A 14,718-nucleotide genomic window follows, 5' to 3' on the forward strand; every position below is an offset into this window, starting at 1 on the left:
CCAGGCGAGCGAGACAGGCACAGTCTAACCACTCCATGTCACAAACGAACATACTCGCGACCATACAACCATCTGCATCTCGCACCAAAAACGAAAAGCGCAAAAAGAGGAATATCAATTGGCAAGCAACAATTTAATATGCTTCCCCAAAATACGCATGCACGCCAACAAGGCAAGTAACTGATGGATATGTTTGGCAAGGCAATGCCAATGTAACCTCCAAATTAAACCCCCAATGGTTACAAGCTTGCGTGTTTCTCATTTGACCAACCCCATATACGAAGGTCGAAGATGGGGGGCCACATGGTAAATGTTGTAAAAGCTATCTATAAAATTCCAAAGAATGGAGGAAATTGAAGAGAATTAGTTCCTACCAAATATATATATAGAGAGGGAGTAATTAGGAGGAGGGGGAGTGTTGGTGGGGAGGAGAGATCCCGCAACAATAAAAGAAGAAGGCAGGCCAACCAAACCAAACATACCAAAGGGAAGCAAAGCAACGCAACGGCGATCAAACACCCAACAAAGGGAGCGGGAGGCACCAAACTCGTAAAGTGATAGCCTCGTATATAGCCAGACGACATAGCCAGGCGAGAAGGACAGCAAGCCACCGCGAGAACGCGGGAGAGGAAGAAGCAGCAGCCAGCAGCTCTCCATTTTTCGTCTCGTTTCATTTCATTTCATAGAGGGAGAGAGCTAGATAGGCACCACTAGGAGCTAGCAAAGCGGAGAAGTAAATAAGTTTTTGTTTACTCCATCTTCCCTGGGCTTGCAAGCAAAGGCCGGCCGGCCGGGGGGGTCGATCCATTCGCGGTAAGTTCCTTTAAAGCGCGGGGGCGGGAGCGGGAGGCCGCCCAGCATGCAGCAGCGGCGCAAGTCGGTGTTCGGGTCGGCGCCCTACGCGATGAAGCAGGCCGCGCTGGGGGCGGGCGTGGCGGCGCGCAAGAACGGCACGCCGCTCTCCATGGCGGCGGTGGTCTTCTCGCTCTTCGTCTTCGCCACCTTCCTCTACAACGAGGACATCAAGTCCATCGCCGACTTCCCCTTCGGCGCCGGCGCCGGCGCGCTCCGCGCCAAGTCCCCCGACCTCCACCTCCTGCAGGAGGCCGAGGCCGCCGCGCACCAGGCCGTCACCACCCTCGCCATGCGCGGGGAGGAGGCCATCGTGCGTGTCCTCGACGCGCCCGCCGCCGGGGCCCTTCTTCCGGTAGCCAGCGCGGGCGCCGGTGGTAACGGCAAGAACGCCACCGGAACCGGGGTGGTGGTGGCCAAGGCCAGCGCCGTCTCCAACGCCCACGCCAACACGGTGGGCGCCAATGCCGGCAGGGAGGAGGAGGGGCAGGAGAAGGACAGGGACGTGACGCTCCCGAACGTGACGGGAGGCGGCGGCGCGGAGGAGGCGAAGCGGCGGGAGGACGAGGAGGCGGCCGAGCGGGCGTCGACGGCGAAGGCCGCGGCAGCGACGGCGGCGCTGCGGGAGGTGGTGAGCGTGCCGCCGACGTGCGACCTGTACCGCGGCAGCTGGGTGTACGACGAGGTGAACGCGCCGGTGTACAAGGAGACGCAGTGCGAGTTCCTGACGGAGCAGGTGACCTGCATGCGCAACGGCCGCCGCGACGACTCGTATCAGAAGTGGCGGTGGCAGCCGACCGACTGCGACCTCCCCGGGTACGTTTTCTTTTTCCTTGTCGTGTGACCGTTTTACGCCGGTTTTTCTGAGCGGTTTGGTTTGTGGGGTTGCAATCTGAGATTCGGGTTCCACGCCGGGATGTGAGGCTCAATGGCCGGTCTGGTTTGTCAGCATGTACGAGCCGGTCTGTTTTTACTACTCCTGTTAATCTGGGAGTCCCATTTTCTGCATTTGTCAGAGTATGAGACAAACGCCACTAGGAGGTCAGCCGTGTCAAGGGCACTAAAATAGAATGTTCCAAATAAACTACTGTATGGGTATGATAGTAAAATGAGACAAACACCATTTTCGGCACGACGGCGGCAAGTGGCATAATACTATTAGTTTGAGGTGCTAGGGATGTGGGGCTGGAAAGTGTTGAACATGCCATGAAACTGCAGGTTCGACGCTCGTCTGCTGCTGGAGCGGCTGCGCAACAAGCGGCTGATGTTCGTGGGGGATTCGCTGAACCGGAACCAGTGGGAGTCGATGGTGTGCCTGGTCCAGTCGGTGATCCCCAAGGGCCACAAGACCCTCACCAAGTTCGTCAACAACGGATCCAGCAACGTCTTCTACGCCCACGTACGTGCCTAATCCCTCTTGCGACGCGATCTAGTCTAGCAACTCATGGATGGATGGATGGATGGTCACGTTGCATGCTGGTGCTGCAGGATTACAACGCGACGGTGGAGTTCTACTGGGCGCCCTTCCTGGTGGAGTCCAACTCGGACAATCCCAAGGTGCACAGCGTCCCGGACCGGGTCATACAGTGGCACTCCATCGCCAAGCACGCCAAGAACTGGGTCGGCGTCGACTACCTCGTCTTCAACACCTACATCTGGTGGCTCAGCGCGCTCGACATGAAAGTCCTGTAAGTTGTAATACTATGTGGACATCTCAGTTGCTTGGTATCTCGACGACTCGTGGCACTCGACACCTACGTACGGTGCGTTCTCTTTTGAATTTGAACCAAAAAATGATGATGAATGGACAGAAAAAAAGGGTCGTTCGACGAGGGCGCTACCGAGTACGAGGAGGTGGACCGGCCCGTGGCGTACAGCGAGGTGCTCAAGACGTGGGCCAAGTGGGTCGACCGCAACATTGACCCCAACAGCACCACCGTCTTCTTCATGGGCATGTCACCCAACCACATCACGTAAGCCCTACTATACTATACATACGTCTCACCTCTCATTCTTTGCTTGCATTGTACGTACACGTTCCATCTTTTTCTTCGCTTCAGTTTTTTTCTTTTCTCCGAAGGAGTTTCTTTGCTTCAGTTCAGATTCAGAAAGACATGCGTGTGCAGTGTATGCTCCAAACGTATCACATGGTTTCCTTGAGGATTGGTTTATCGAGAGAGGGACCCCGCGCGCAGTGAGATCTCTCTTTCAATAATTAGGTGTTGAGTTGAGCTTGAGCATTGCCTTAATTCGCACAAAAGGGAAACAGTGACAGGGATTGTCCGATGTTACCTAAGAAGTCACACTTGCTTTACCATGCATCTAAATGAAGCTGGTGGTGCGAGAGGACCTCTAACCTTCGGAGATGCACACGTGCCACCTATCTATTCTCGATCATACGTACATTGTCCCGCTAATTAAACTTGATATTGTCGAATTGTCCCTCATGTCCCGTATTATTCAAGCTAACGAACGGGTGCCATTTTCATGTCAACAACAAACACAGGCCGGAGGCATGGGGCAACGAGGGCGGCATCAAGTGCGCCATGGAGACGCAGCCGATCGCGAACCGGAGCGCGACGCTGGACGTGGGCACGGACTGGCGCCTCTACGCGGGCGCGCAGGACGTGCTCAAGACGTTCCGGCGCGTGCCGGTGCACTTCGTGGACATCACGGCGCTGTCGGAGCTCCGCAAGGACGCGCACACCTCGGTGCACACGCTCCGGCAGGGGAAGCTGCTCACGCCGGAGCAGCAGGCCAACCCCAAGACGTACGCCGACTGCATCCACTGGTGCCTGCCGGGCCTGCCCGACACCTGGAACCAGTTCCTCTACGCCCGCATCGTCTCCGGCGCCTCCGCCCAACACCAACAGTAGCCTCCGTCCCATAGGTAATTAAAACGGAGCTCCAACGAGGCTCCTCCAGTGAGTGTTGCATACAGATACAGAACAGAAGAGTAAAGGGCAGTTGAAAGAACTCATTTTTCACCATTTTTCTGCTGGTTGCGTAAAGCCGTCATGTGCGGTTAACCTGTGATTCTTTTTGTTCAAAAGAAATGGAAGGTTTTAGGGTGATGAAATATGTGGTGGGCTGTGTTTGACTGGCTCATTTTCCTCCTGCAAAAAAGGTTGTGAGATGTGTAGATCAAGTTTTGAGGAGCATTGCACCGTACTGGTGCTCTGGTGATCAAGGGTGATATAAAGGCCGGACGTGCATCTGTGTCCTTCACTCATGGTGATTCGTATGCTCCTTCTCTTTGCTCGCTTTTGTTTCATCCGACGAGTAGCCGTTCGACAACTGCTGTGCACACGAACTATAACGCTAAGCAAAGATGTGCAGGGGCATGACCTAGTCTGCACTCCTCCGTAGATAATAGTAATACTACGTGGAATAAAGTTCTTAGCTCTAGAGGCATGCGTAGGTCTCCTTTCTCTTTACTCTCAAATCAAACTGGTAAAGTGTCAACTGTCACGTACAATGTGTAATAAGAAGCAAATGATGAATGCAGATGCACTCAATCAGTCTAGTCCTGACTGAGTACTACTCAAAAAGGGACATTAATGGAGTAACTCACAAGACCAGGATCCATATACATTATACAATCTTTAGTGCATCTCTAACAAAATCCTCGAAATCTTTTAACTCCTTCACAAAATTCATTATGAGGAACTAAGGGCCTGTTCTGATCTCCTTCAACTTCACAAAACTTCTCAAAAACCAGCTTCTCACGCTAGCTTCTGCTTTGCCTGGCGATCACGATACGTTCGGCTCAATCGATAGCTTCTTCAAGCGCTCCATTGGCTAGCAGCCCAGCTAACCAAAATCTGGCCTGTTTGGAGTCATTTGGGCTGCTGAAACGACCTATTTCGAGGGAGAGAGGAGAGAGGAGAGAGAATAGTTTTCTTTACATACCGATTCGTTTTTCTTACGAGCATCGAGCGAACCGTTTTCTTTAGCGGTGGCAGTTCTGCCTTAATATCATCCAACTCCATCTTTTCATTTTTGTGGAGTTGGGCCAACCTCGCTCCAGATTTTAACACTGCGATCGATCACAGTTCCCGAAGCCAGCTTCTCGGGGCTAAATCGTTTGCCTTAATTTTGGGAAGCTAGGAGCGGGAGGAGATCAGAACAGGCCCTAAGTCAAACCGATCAGAACAGCTCCCCAGCAACCTCCGTGACCACGCCCGTGCAACCCGCCAAACTCCGTCGAAGTTTTTTCTTCGATTTCTTGTCTTCTCCGTCATACTCGGCTACAGCCGTGCTCCTCGTCCTTATCCTTGGAGAGCGAAGAGGAGAAGAACTCATTAGGACAAAGTGCCCAAACCGTAGCTCGTGGATGACGAATTTCGTTGACTTTCTTGACTCATTCCTCGCACGCGCACGTTGGGCCTGGTGAGCTTCTATCGTATTGCTTTTGTAGGTCATCTACCCTATGCCCTATCTAGCTCTAGGACATCATGTACTGTCAAGAAATCGTCGTTGGCCATGTGGAAGGAAGAAGAAGGAAGAAGGATGACGAGGAAGAGAGATTTTCATGTGGGATATAGTTTGTCTAAGAAGTTGAGTTTGTGGGTTCGAGAGGTTGAGGAGTTCAATTTTGAGGGTTCGGTTAAAGAGTTTGCTTTGAAAATGTTCACGAATTTGGAAAAGGTACAAATATTTAAAAAAATGTTCATGAATTCAATACATGTGTGTGAATTTGGAAAAACTGTTTGCGGATTTTAAAAAATCACAAATTTTAAAATACTCATGAATTCAGAAAAATGTTGGTAATTTGAAAATAAAATCTTCTAAAATTCAAAAAACATTCAGGAATAGGAAAATTGTTCAGTAAATCCAAAAAGGAAAAAAAATGAAAGAAAACAAAGAAGCAGAAAATTAAATTGGCGACAGAAAGGAAAAATAAATAAATAAAACAAAATTGTAGAGAAAAAAAAGCCAAAAAAAACAACCCATAAACTTCATAAATCGGATGAGAAGCCTCCATAAACTTTCTAAAACCATTTTGTTCACGATGGCATGGATCCAACCATGCATGAACATGAGCAAGTGTAGCACAGCCGCGGATTAAACATCGGCTGCAAATCGGGCACTAAGCTCGGCTGCAGAATAGTTCTGAATTCAGGGAGCTGTTTGAGAAATCAGCATTCAATTCTCTTCTTCTCCCCCCCCCCCCGCGTCACCCTCCCCTAGCGGCACGGGGGGAACCCTAGCCGCCGCAGCTAGCGGCCACCTCCAGCGCACACCCCCGCGTCGCCGCCGCCGGAGGGCCGGCCGGCGAAGCCGTGCCGGGCCCTAGGAAGGTGGCGGCGGGGCGGATCTGTCCTCTCACGCTCCCCACCCCCGCCCCCGCTCGGCCTCGCGGCTCCATCACCCCTACCCCCTCTGTCCCCGGCGGCGACCCCTAGTCGGTCCGGCGCAGCTGCGGTGCGCCCAGGATGTGTTGGGCGACCGGATCCGGTCCTTCCCCGCTGTGTTGGGCTCGCCTTGGTTCGCCTGGCCGTCGAGGGCGCCACCTCCGCCTCCACCCCCCCCCCCCCCCCCCGTGCGACCCCGGGCCTCTTTCCCGGCGCTTCGCCGACGTCTTCTCCAGCTGCTGCATATGCTTGCCGGTCCGGCGCTGGTTTCGGCGTCCCTGGCCTTGGGCGCCTTCCCTTGCGGTCCTCCTCACCACCTGCGGCGATGCGGCCCAGCCGCTGTTGGTGCTGCTGAAGGAAATATGCCCTAGAGGCAATAATAAAGTTATTATTTATTTCCTTATATCATGATAAATGTTTATTATTCATGCTAGAATTGTATTAACCAGAAATATAATACATGTGTGAATACATAGATAAACAGAGTGTCACTAGTATGCCTCTACTTGACTAGCTCGTTAATCGAAGATGATTATGTTTCCTAACCATAAACAAAAGAGTTGTTATTTGATTAACGGGATCACATCATTAGAAGAATGATGTGATTGACATGACCCATTCCATTAGCTTAGCACCCGATCGTTTAGTATGTTGCTATTGCTTTCTTCATGACTTATACATGTTCCTATGACTATGAGATTATGCAACTCCCGTTTGCCGGAGGAACACTTTGTGTGCTACCAAACATCACAACGTAACTGGGTGATTATAAAGGATCTCTACAGGTGTCTCCAAAGGTACATGTTGGGTTGGCGTATTTCGAGATTAGGATTTGTCACTCCGATTGTCGGAGAGGTATCTCTGGGCCCTCTCGGTAATGCATATCACATAAGCCTTGCAAGCATTGCAACTAATGAGTTAGTTGTGAGATGATGTATTACGGAACGAGTAAAGAGACTTGCCGGTAACGAGATTGAACTAGGTATTAAGATACCGACGATCGAATCTCGGGCAAGTAACATACCGATGACAAAGGGAACAACGTATGTTGTTATGCGGTCTGACCGATAAAGATCTTCGTAGAATATGTGGGAGCCAATATGAGCATCCAGGTTCCGCTATTGGTTATTGACTGGAGACGTGTCTCGGTCATGTCTACATTGTTCTCGAACCCGTAGGGTCCGCACGCTTAAGGTTTCAATGATAGTTATATTATGAGTTTATGAGTTTTGATGTACCGAAGGAGTTCGGAGTCCCGGATGAGATCGGGGACATGACGGGGAGTCTCGAAATGGTCGAGACGTAAAGATCGATATATTGAACGACTATATTCGGACATCGGAAAGGTTCCGAGTGATTCGGGTATTTTTCGGAGTACCGGAGAGTTACGAGAATACGTATTGGGCCTTATTGGGCCATACGGGAAAGAAGAAAAAGGGCCTCAAGGGTGGCCGCACCCCTCCCCTTGGTCTGGTCCGAATTGGACTAGGGAAGGGGGGCGCCCCCTTCCTTCTTTCTCCTTTTCCCTTCCTCTTTTCCTATTCCATATGGAAGGTGGAATCCTACTAGGACTAGGGAGTCCTAGTAGGACTCCACACTTGGCGCGCCCCCTCCTAGGGCCGGCCTCCTCCTCCCTTGCTCCTTTATATACGGGGGCAGGGGGCACCTCTAGACACAAGTTGATCCACGTGATCATATTCTTAGCCGTGTGCGGTGCCCCCTTCCACCATAATCCTCGATAATATTGTAGCGGTGCTTAGGCGAAGCCCTGCGACGGTAGTACATCAAGATCGTCACCACGCCGTTGTGCTAACGGAACTCTTCCCCGACAGTTTGCTGGGTCGGAGTCCGGGGATCCTCATCGAGCTGAACGTGTGCTAGAACTCGGAGGTGCCGTAGTTTCGGTGCTTGATCGGTCGGGCCTTGAAGACGTATGACTACATCAACCGCGTTGTGCTAACGCTTCCGCTGTCGGTCTACAAGGGTACGTAGATCACACTCTTCCCTCTCGTTGCTATGGATCACCATGATCTTGCGTGTGCGTAGGGATTTTTTTTGAAATTACTACGTTCCCCAACCGTGGCATCCGAGCCTAGGTTTTATGTGTTGATGTTATATGCACGAGTAGAACACAAGTGAGTTGTGGGCGATATAAGTCATACTGCTTACCAGCATGTCATACTTTGTTCGGCGGTATTGTTGGACGAAGCGGCCCGGACCGACATTACGCGTACGCTTACGCGAGACCGGTTCTCCCGACGTGCTTTGCACAAAGGTGGCTAGCGGGTGACAGTTTCTCCAACTTTAGTTGAACCGAGTGTGGCTACACCCGGTCCTTGAGAAGATTAAAACAACACCAACTTGACAAACTATCGTTGTGGTTTTGATGCGTAGGTAAGATTGGTTCTTGCTTAAGCCCGTAGCAGCCACGTAAAACTTGTAACAACAAAGTAGAGGACGTCTAACTTGTTTTTGCAGGGCATGTTGTGATGTGATATGGTCAAGACATGATGCTAAATTTTATTGTATGAGATGATCATGTTTTGTAACTGAGTTATCGGCAACTGGCAGGAGCCATATGGTTGTCGCTTTATTGTATGCAATGCAATCGCGCTGTAATGCTTTACTTTATCACTAAGCGGTAGCGATAGTCGTGGAAGCATAAGATTGGCGAGACGACAACGATGCTACGATGGAGATCAAGGTGTCGCGCCGGTGACGATGGTGATCATGACGGTGCTTCAAAGATGGAGATCACAAGCACAAGATGATGGTGGCCATATCATATCACTTATATTGATTGCATGTGATGTTTATCTTTTATGCATCTTATCTTGCTTTGATTGACGGTAGCATTATAAGATGATCTCTCACTAATTATCAAGAAGTGTTCTCCCTGAGTATGCACCATTGCGAAAGTTCTTCGTGCTGAGACACCATGTGATGATCGGGTGTGATAGGCTCTACGTTCAAATACAACGGGTGCAAAACAGTTGTACACGCAGAATACTCAGGTTATACTTGACGAGCCAAGCATATACAGATATGGCCTCGGAACACGGCGACCGAAAGGTCAAGCGTGAATCATATAGCAGATATGATCAACATAGCGATGTTCACCAATGAAACTACTCCATCTCACGTGATGATCGGACATGGTTTAGTTGATTTGGATCACGTAATCACTTAGAGGATTAGAGGGATGTCTATCTAAGTGGGAGTTCTTAAGTAATATGATTAATTGAACTTAAATTTATCATGAACTTAGTCCTGGTAGTATTTTGCAAATTATGTTGTACATCAATAGCTCGCGTTGTTGCTTCCTTGTATTTATTTTGATATGTTCCTAGAGAAAATTGTGTTGAAAGATGTTAGTAGCAATGATGCGGATTGGATCCGTGATCTGAGGTTTATCCTCATTACTGCACAGAAGAATTATGTCCTTGATGCACCGCTAGGTGACGGACCTATTGCAGGAGCAGATGCAGACGTTATGAACGTTTGGCTAGCTCAATATGATGACTACTTGATAGTTTAGTGCATGAAAGTGCGTTATATCGACTAGAGGGGGGGTGAATAGGCAATTTTTATGAAAGTCTTCAAAACGTGAGAGTTATGAAGACAAACAGTGAAGATTATGCCTATTACTATGCAGCGGAAGTTAGATTACACTAGGGCAGCCATGGTCATGTATTCAATAGAGTGAAAGCGCAATGACAAACAGCTTCAGTGTAATAAGGATCAGGTAGGAAGAAGTTATGAAGCCGAACAGATCATACATTCATGTTGTGAAGACAAAAGATAAAGCAAGCATGCAATGGCTTCACAATGAATAACTGTAAATGAAGGGAAGTGAAGATGAAACCAGTGACACGTTGAAGACAATGATTTGTTGGACCAGTTCCAGTTGCTGTGACAACTGTACGTCTGGTTGGAGCGGCTAGGTATTTAAACCGAAGGACACACAGTCCCGGACACCCAGTCAAGGACACTTAGTCCAAGACACCCAGTCCTCACCGTTTTCTCCTTGAGCTAAGGTCACACAGACCTTGCCCAATCACTCAGGTAAGTCTTCAAGGTAGACTCCCAAACCTTCACAGACTTCGTTCACCGGCAATCCACAATTTCTCTTGGATGCTCAGAACGCGACGCCTAACCGTCTGGAGGATGCACAGTCCTCAAGTGTAATAAGTCTTCAAATCACACAGACACGAAGACTTAAGTGATGCCCAATTTACTCTGGCTCTGGGTGGTTAGGGCTTTTCTCCTCACTGGGAATTTTTCTTTCAAAGGCTTCGAGGTGGGTTGCTCTCAAACGACAAAAGCCGTGCACTGAAATTTGAGCAGCCAACCGTTTAAGGTTGTGGGGGGGTGGACTATTTATAGCCACTTGGCAACCCGACCTGATCTGTCCGAAATGACCCTGGGTCACTAAGGAATTGACACGTGTACCAATGGTCGGATTTCGAACTCAAACGGCAACTTTACTTGGGCTACAAGTAAAGCTGACTTGTCTGACTCTGGACAAGATTTTCTCTCATAGGCTTCGCTCGAAGACATAGGATTTGAATTAGGCATCACTTCAGTCATTCTGACTGGTTCTCTTCGACCCCACTTAACAGTACGGTGGTTCCTATGACGCAACATGAATGAAATAAAACTACGAAGGATCTAGGTCTTCGAGTTTCAAAAGCTTCATAGGGAGTCTTCTCATGTCATTGTCTTCAATATGAATATCTTCATAAACCACCATTGTCTTCAATGTCTTCGTACATTTTTAGGGGTCATCTCTGGTAGTAAAACCGAATCAATGAGGGACTTCTACCTGTGTTTTCCCGCAATTCTCACAAACACATTAGTCCCTCAACTAGGTTTGTCGTCAATACTCCAAAACCAACTAGGGGTGGCACTAGATGCACTTACAATCTCCCCCTTTTTGGTGATTGATGACAAACTAGTTGAAGTTTTCAACGGGGAACATAATTTGTGAAATAGTAAAGGAATTTGTCTTCATAAGTTGCAAGGGCTCCCCCTGAAGATGTGCATATAAGTAATTTGCCTTTTGAACGCAAATGCACATGGCAGGTTGTACTTGTGGAGATCCACTTCAACTTATGATGACAATCCACTATGCATGTGAAAGTATATGAAGATAATGTCATGCATAATGGAAAATGGATGTCTGCAGTAAGAGATAAGTGCGGAATTTATCATCGCACATGCGGAATTTATCTTCGCATAACGGAGTGACAAGCAGGTAGCAGACGGCCATCAAGGCTAAGTGTTACAACTCAAGAAGCAAATGTAGCAAGAACGGGAGTTGTAAGCACGAAGCAAAATTGTAGCAAAATATAGTGGCACCCGCCCAAAGTGACCCGCTTGAAGACTATAACCATCATATGCGCAAAAATATCCTATGATTGCGGGCTGAGGGTTGATAGGAGATTGCAGAGTGAAGCTTGATTAGCCTCATAACCCAAGGAGCATAAAACTTTAAGCCAAACAGTTCTGAAGCAGACGCAGCAAATTGACGGATGAAGAGATCCTGTGCATTGAAGCATTTGCCATGAAGAATGCAGAAGATGAGAGTCTTCATTGCACCATCAATCGTTGCATATCGAGAGTGTCCCTTGACTGGCCAGAGAGTCCGCCTTATGATGTGATATATTGTTCTGGGCAGGTACGCTAAGTCTTCAACGAAGAACCTAGTTGGATAGGGTGCATTTGGAGGAAATGGCTTCATCATTGAGAGCATCTGACTCATATCTGGCTCAGGACGCTGAAATATGCTCTCAATGGCTTCAGCATGGAGTTGGCACCCTTCTTCAAAGAATTCGCCAGGAGTGGGAAGGCCGGTAAGCTCAATTAGGTCGAAAGCATTGGCTTCATGATGGATATTGCCTGTCATCCACTCCAGGATCCATGTCTTCGGATCTCTGTTATAGCCTTTGATATGCAAAGTGGCATAGAACTGGAGCAGAAGCTCTTCGTTCCAGTGCTCTTCGTCAGTGATAAATGGCAGCAAACCCACTTGCTTGAAGCAATCCAATGCTTCTTCTAGACCAGGCAGACCTTCAACAGCTTCAACCTCAAGGCGCTTGTGAGGAAAGATGCGGCCTTGGTTGTAGAGGATGCATGAATAATAGCTGCGCTGTTGATGGCTCTAGAACCTATCTGATACAATCCGTTCCCTTGAATAAGGGTTCTTGGAGCGGTCGAAAAACGTGTTATCTACCCTGAAGCCGTTGATGTTGAAGGAACCAGGAGCTGATGCAGGACCTGGGAACCTTGGTAGTCGTGGGATCGGCTTCTGGACCTGGGGCCTGTGCGCAATATGATAGTGGAATTGTGGTCCGGCAGCAGACTCAGGCACAGAATGTTCAGGAGCAGTAGCTTCGGTGTCTTCTGAAGCTGTTGTTGGGGAGGGCTCCACATTTGCTTCGGCGTTGTTTGTGGCAGCCTCAACATTTTCAGCTTCAGGCACGTTCTCCTTGAGAACTGCTTCTTGTTGGTGCGGGGGAGTTGGAGCTTGTGGTATTTCTGCTTGCTCTTCGGCTGATGCAGCCGGAATGTCTTCAACAGCCCGAGCCCTTGGCCCTCTGCGAAGCCTATGGAGGGTAGGCGCCGGTGGAGTTGCAGTGGGTTGGGGCTCATCTTCCTCCTGTGGGCGATCTGCCCACGACGCATCTTGTGTGATTGGCGTCAATGGACGACCAATACTGATCTGTTCGCTTGTCTCAAGCTGAGGAAGGGCTGCATCACCTTGCACATTGTCTTGGGGACCAATGTCTTCAGCAGCATTAGGGTTGGCTGCTGGAATGTCTTCAGCGTGCGGAGCCTCTATGTAACCAGGCTCATGCACTGTCATCTGACGATCTGCGTCAGGATAGTGGACGCAGAGTGGTTCAACTATCAGGGGCTCTGTGGGAGCAGCCCGAGATTTCTTGGTCTTGCGCTTCTTGATAATGGGTTCAGAAGGAGAGGCTTCAGAATGTTTTCTTTTCTTAGCCTTAGCCTCTGCAGTCCGTGTCTTCTTGTGCTGTGAGGCGGTTGATTGACTCTTTGGCTTCGAGCCAGTCGTTGCAGCGGGGAAGACAATCGGAGCATCAGGTTCTGACCTTGGCGCTTCAGGTTCGGGCACAGCCGCCTTCTTTTTCTTCTTCGCGGCCATCCTGGGGTCAATGCCGGGACGCCCAAGTGCCTTGCGCTTTTCTGCCTCATTGTAGGCTTGCACACAACGTTCAGCCAAAGTCTTCATGCGTTCTCGTGAGCCTTGAGCTTGGCACGCGTCTTCAGGAAGTTTTCTTTCAGCTCGTGCAACATGATCTTAAAGTTTTTCACTTCTTGCACACTGAGCTTGGCCACGTGCTTCTTGAACTGAGCCTTTTCATGATCAATTTTCTGCTTCAGTTCTACAATTCGCTGGGCTATTGCAAGTTCTGAAGCGATTGCACCTTGAAAGGCAACGCTGAGGCCTATGGGTAGCTGCAGATCATTGAAGCTTATGTCTGGTGTGTCAAATCATTCATCGATGAAGTTGTGGATGATGGCGACATCAAACAGAGGCAGATTGTTGAAGATTTCAGCCTCCTCCTTGCTCTTGATGAGCTGCTCAAGAGCATCATCTCCAAGATCTTCATCGCTTGAGAGATCAATGGCTTCGCAGCGCAGAATGTCAACAGTTGTGAGCTCTTTGCCTGTGTGTGGCTGAGGCTTCTTGGCTTTTTGGGGCTTGGACACTCGTGATAAGCCTTCTGACTGCACACTGGCTTCAGGAGGTGCAGTTGCTAAAGGCTTCACTCTTGCGATCTTGGGAGAAATGGCTGGCTTTGAAGCTTTTGGAGCTTTTGGCTTCTTCTGCTTTGGCTTCGGAGCAGCAGGGGCGTCATCTGACTCAGTATCTGCTGGAGGGTCATTCACAGCAGTCCCTTGGACTAGGATGCGAGTGATGAGGCCTGCAAGATTGGCATACGGCCCGATGATATTGGGATCGGCGTTGCGTGTGCCATCTGCCCTTGGTGAGGAGGGACCAGGGTTGAAGTCAAGCCCAAATTTCTTCTTGTTTATCTTTGCTGACTGTTGTGCAAACTGAAAGTTGCGCTTGAAGAGATTATCATCGCGACACCAGAGAAGTGATGACGGATGTGCATCAGCTGGCTGTGGTCCTCTCACCATGCATGGATAGAAGCCTTGAGCAATGGCTTCGTCTCTGGACCTAGGTACGAGATTTTTGTATAATACATCTCCCCAAGGTCTCTTGATGGCGCACTTCTCCGCATATTCCTGAGTGACGAAGCGGTAGTGGAACCATTGCTCTGCCCAATATCTTCGAATCCATTGGATTCGTGTCTTGCGCTGACCATAGCTTTCTTCAGGATCAGTTTTGTACATTTCTGCCAATTCATCAGGCAGATCTTTGGACGTTTCACCACGTCGCTGTCTGCCTCCCTTCCTTGCTGCTGTTTCTGAAGCCATGGATAACTTGGAAGGCTTCAAGATGTTCAAAGGC

At 49.4% G+C, this 14,718-nt stretch overlaps 1 protein-coding gene across 1 annotated transcript; it reads left to right on the forward strand.

Moving 5' to 3' along the window:
- The first annotated feature begins 418 nt into the window (after nt 1-418).
- Nucleotides 419-3,933, forward strand: LOC125552080 (xylan O-acetyltransferase 6-like). Its single transcript, XM_048715545.2, has 5 exons — nt 419-1,668; nt 2,071-2,251; nt 2,341-2,540; nt 2,664-2,825; nt 3,359-3,933. The coding sequence occupies exons 1-5, from the start codon at nt 860-862 to the stop codon at nt 3,726-3,728; spliced, it is 1,722 nt and encodes a 573-aa protein (XP_048571502.2). The 5' UTR covers nt 419-859; the 3' UTR covers nt 3,729-3,933.
- The last annotated feature ends 10,785 nt before the right edge of the window (nt 3,934-14,718 follow it).

This window comes from Triticum urartu, chromosome 4A (assembly GCF_056163025.1).
Source record: "Triticum urartu cultivar PI428250 chromosome 4A, HENAU_Tu73, whole genome shotgun sequence".
Lineage (NCBI taxonomy): Eukaryota > Viridiplantae > Streptophyta > Magnoliopsida > Poales > Poaceae > Triticum > Triticum urartu.

Coding starts and splice junctions, on each gene's coding strand:
- LOC125552080 (XM_048715545.2), top strand. CDS start 860: ATGCAGCAGCGGCGCAAGTCGGTGTTCGGGTCGGCGCCCTACGCGATG. Junction 1,669..2,070: donor ACCGACTGCGACCTCCCCGG/GTACGTTTTCTT, acceptor ATGAAACTGCAG/GTTCGACGCTCGTCTGCTGC. Junction 2,826..3,358: donor ATGTCACCCAACCACATCAC/GTAAGCCCTACT, acceptor CAACAAACACAG/GCCGGAGGCATGGGGCAACG.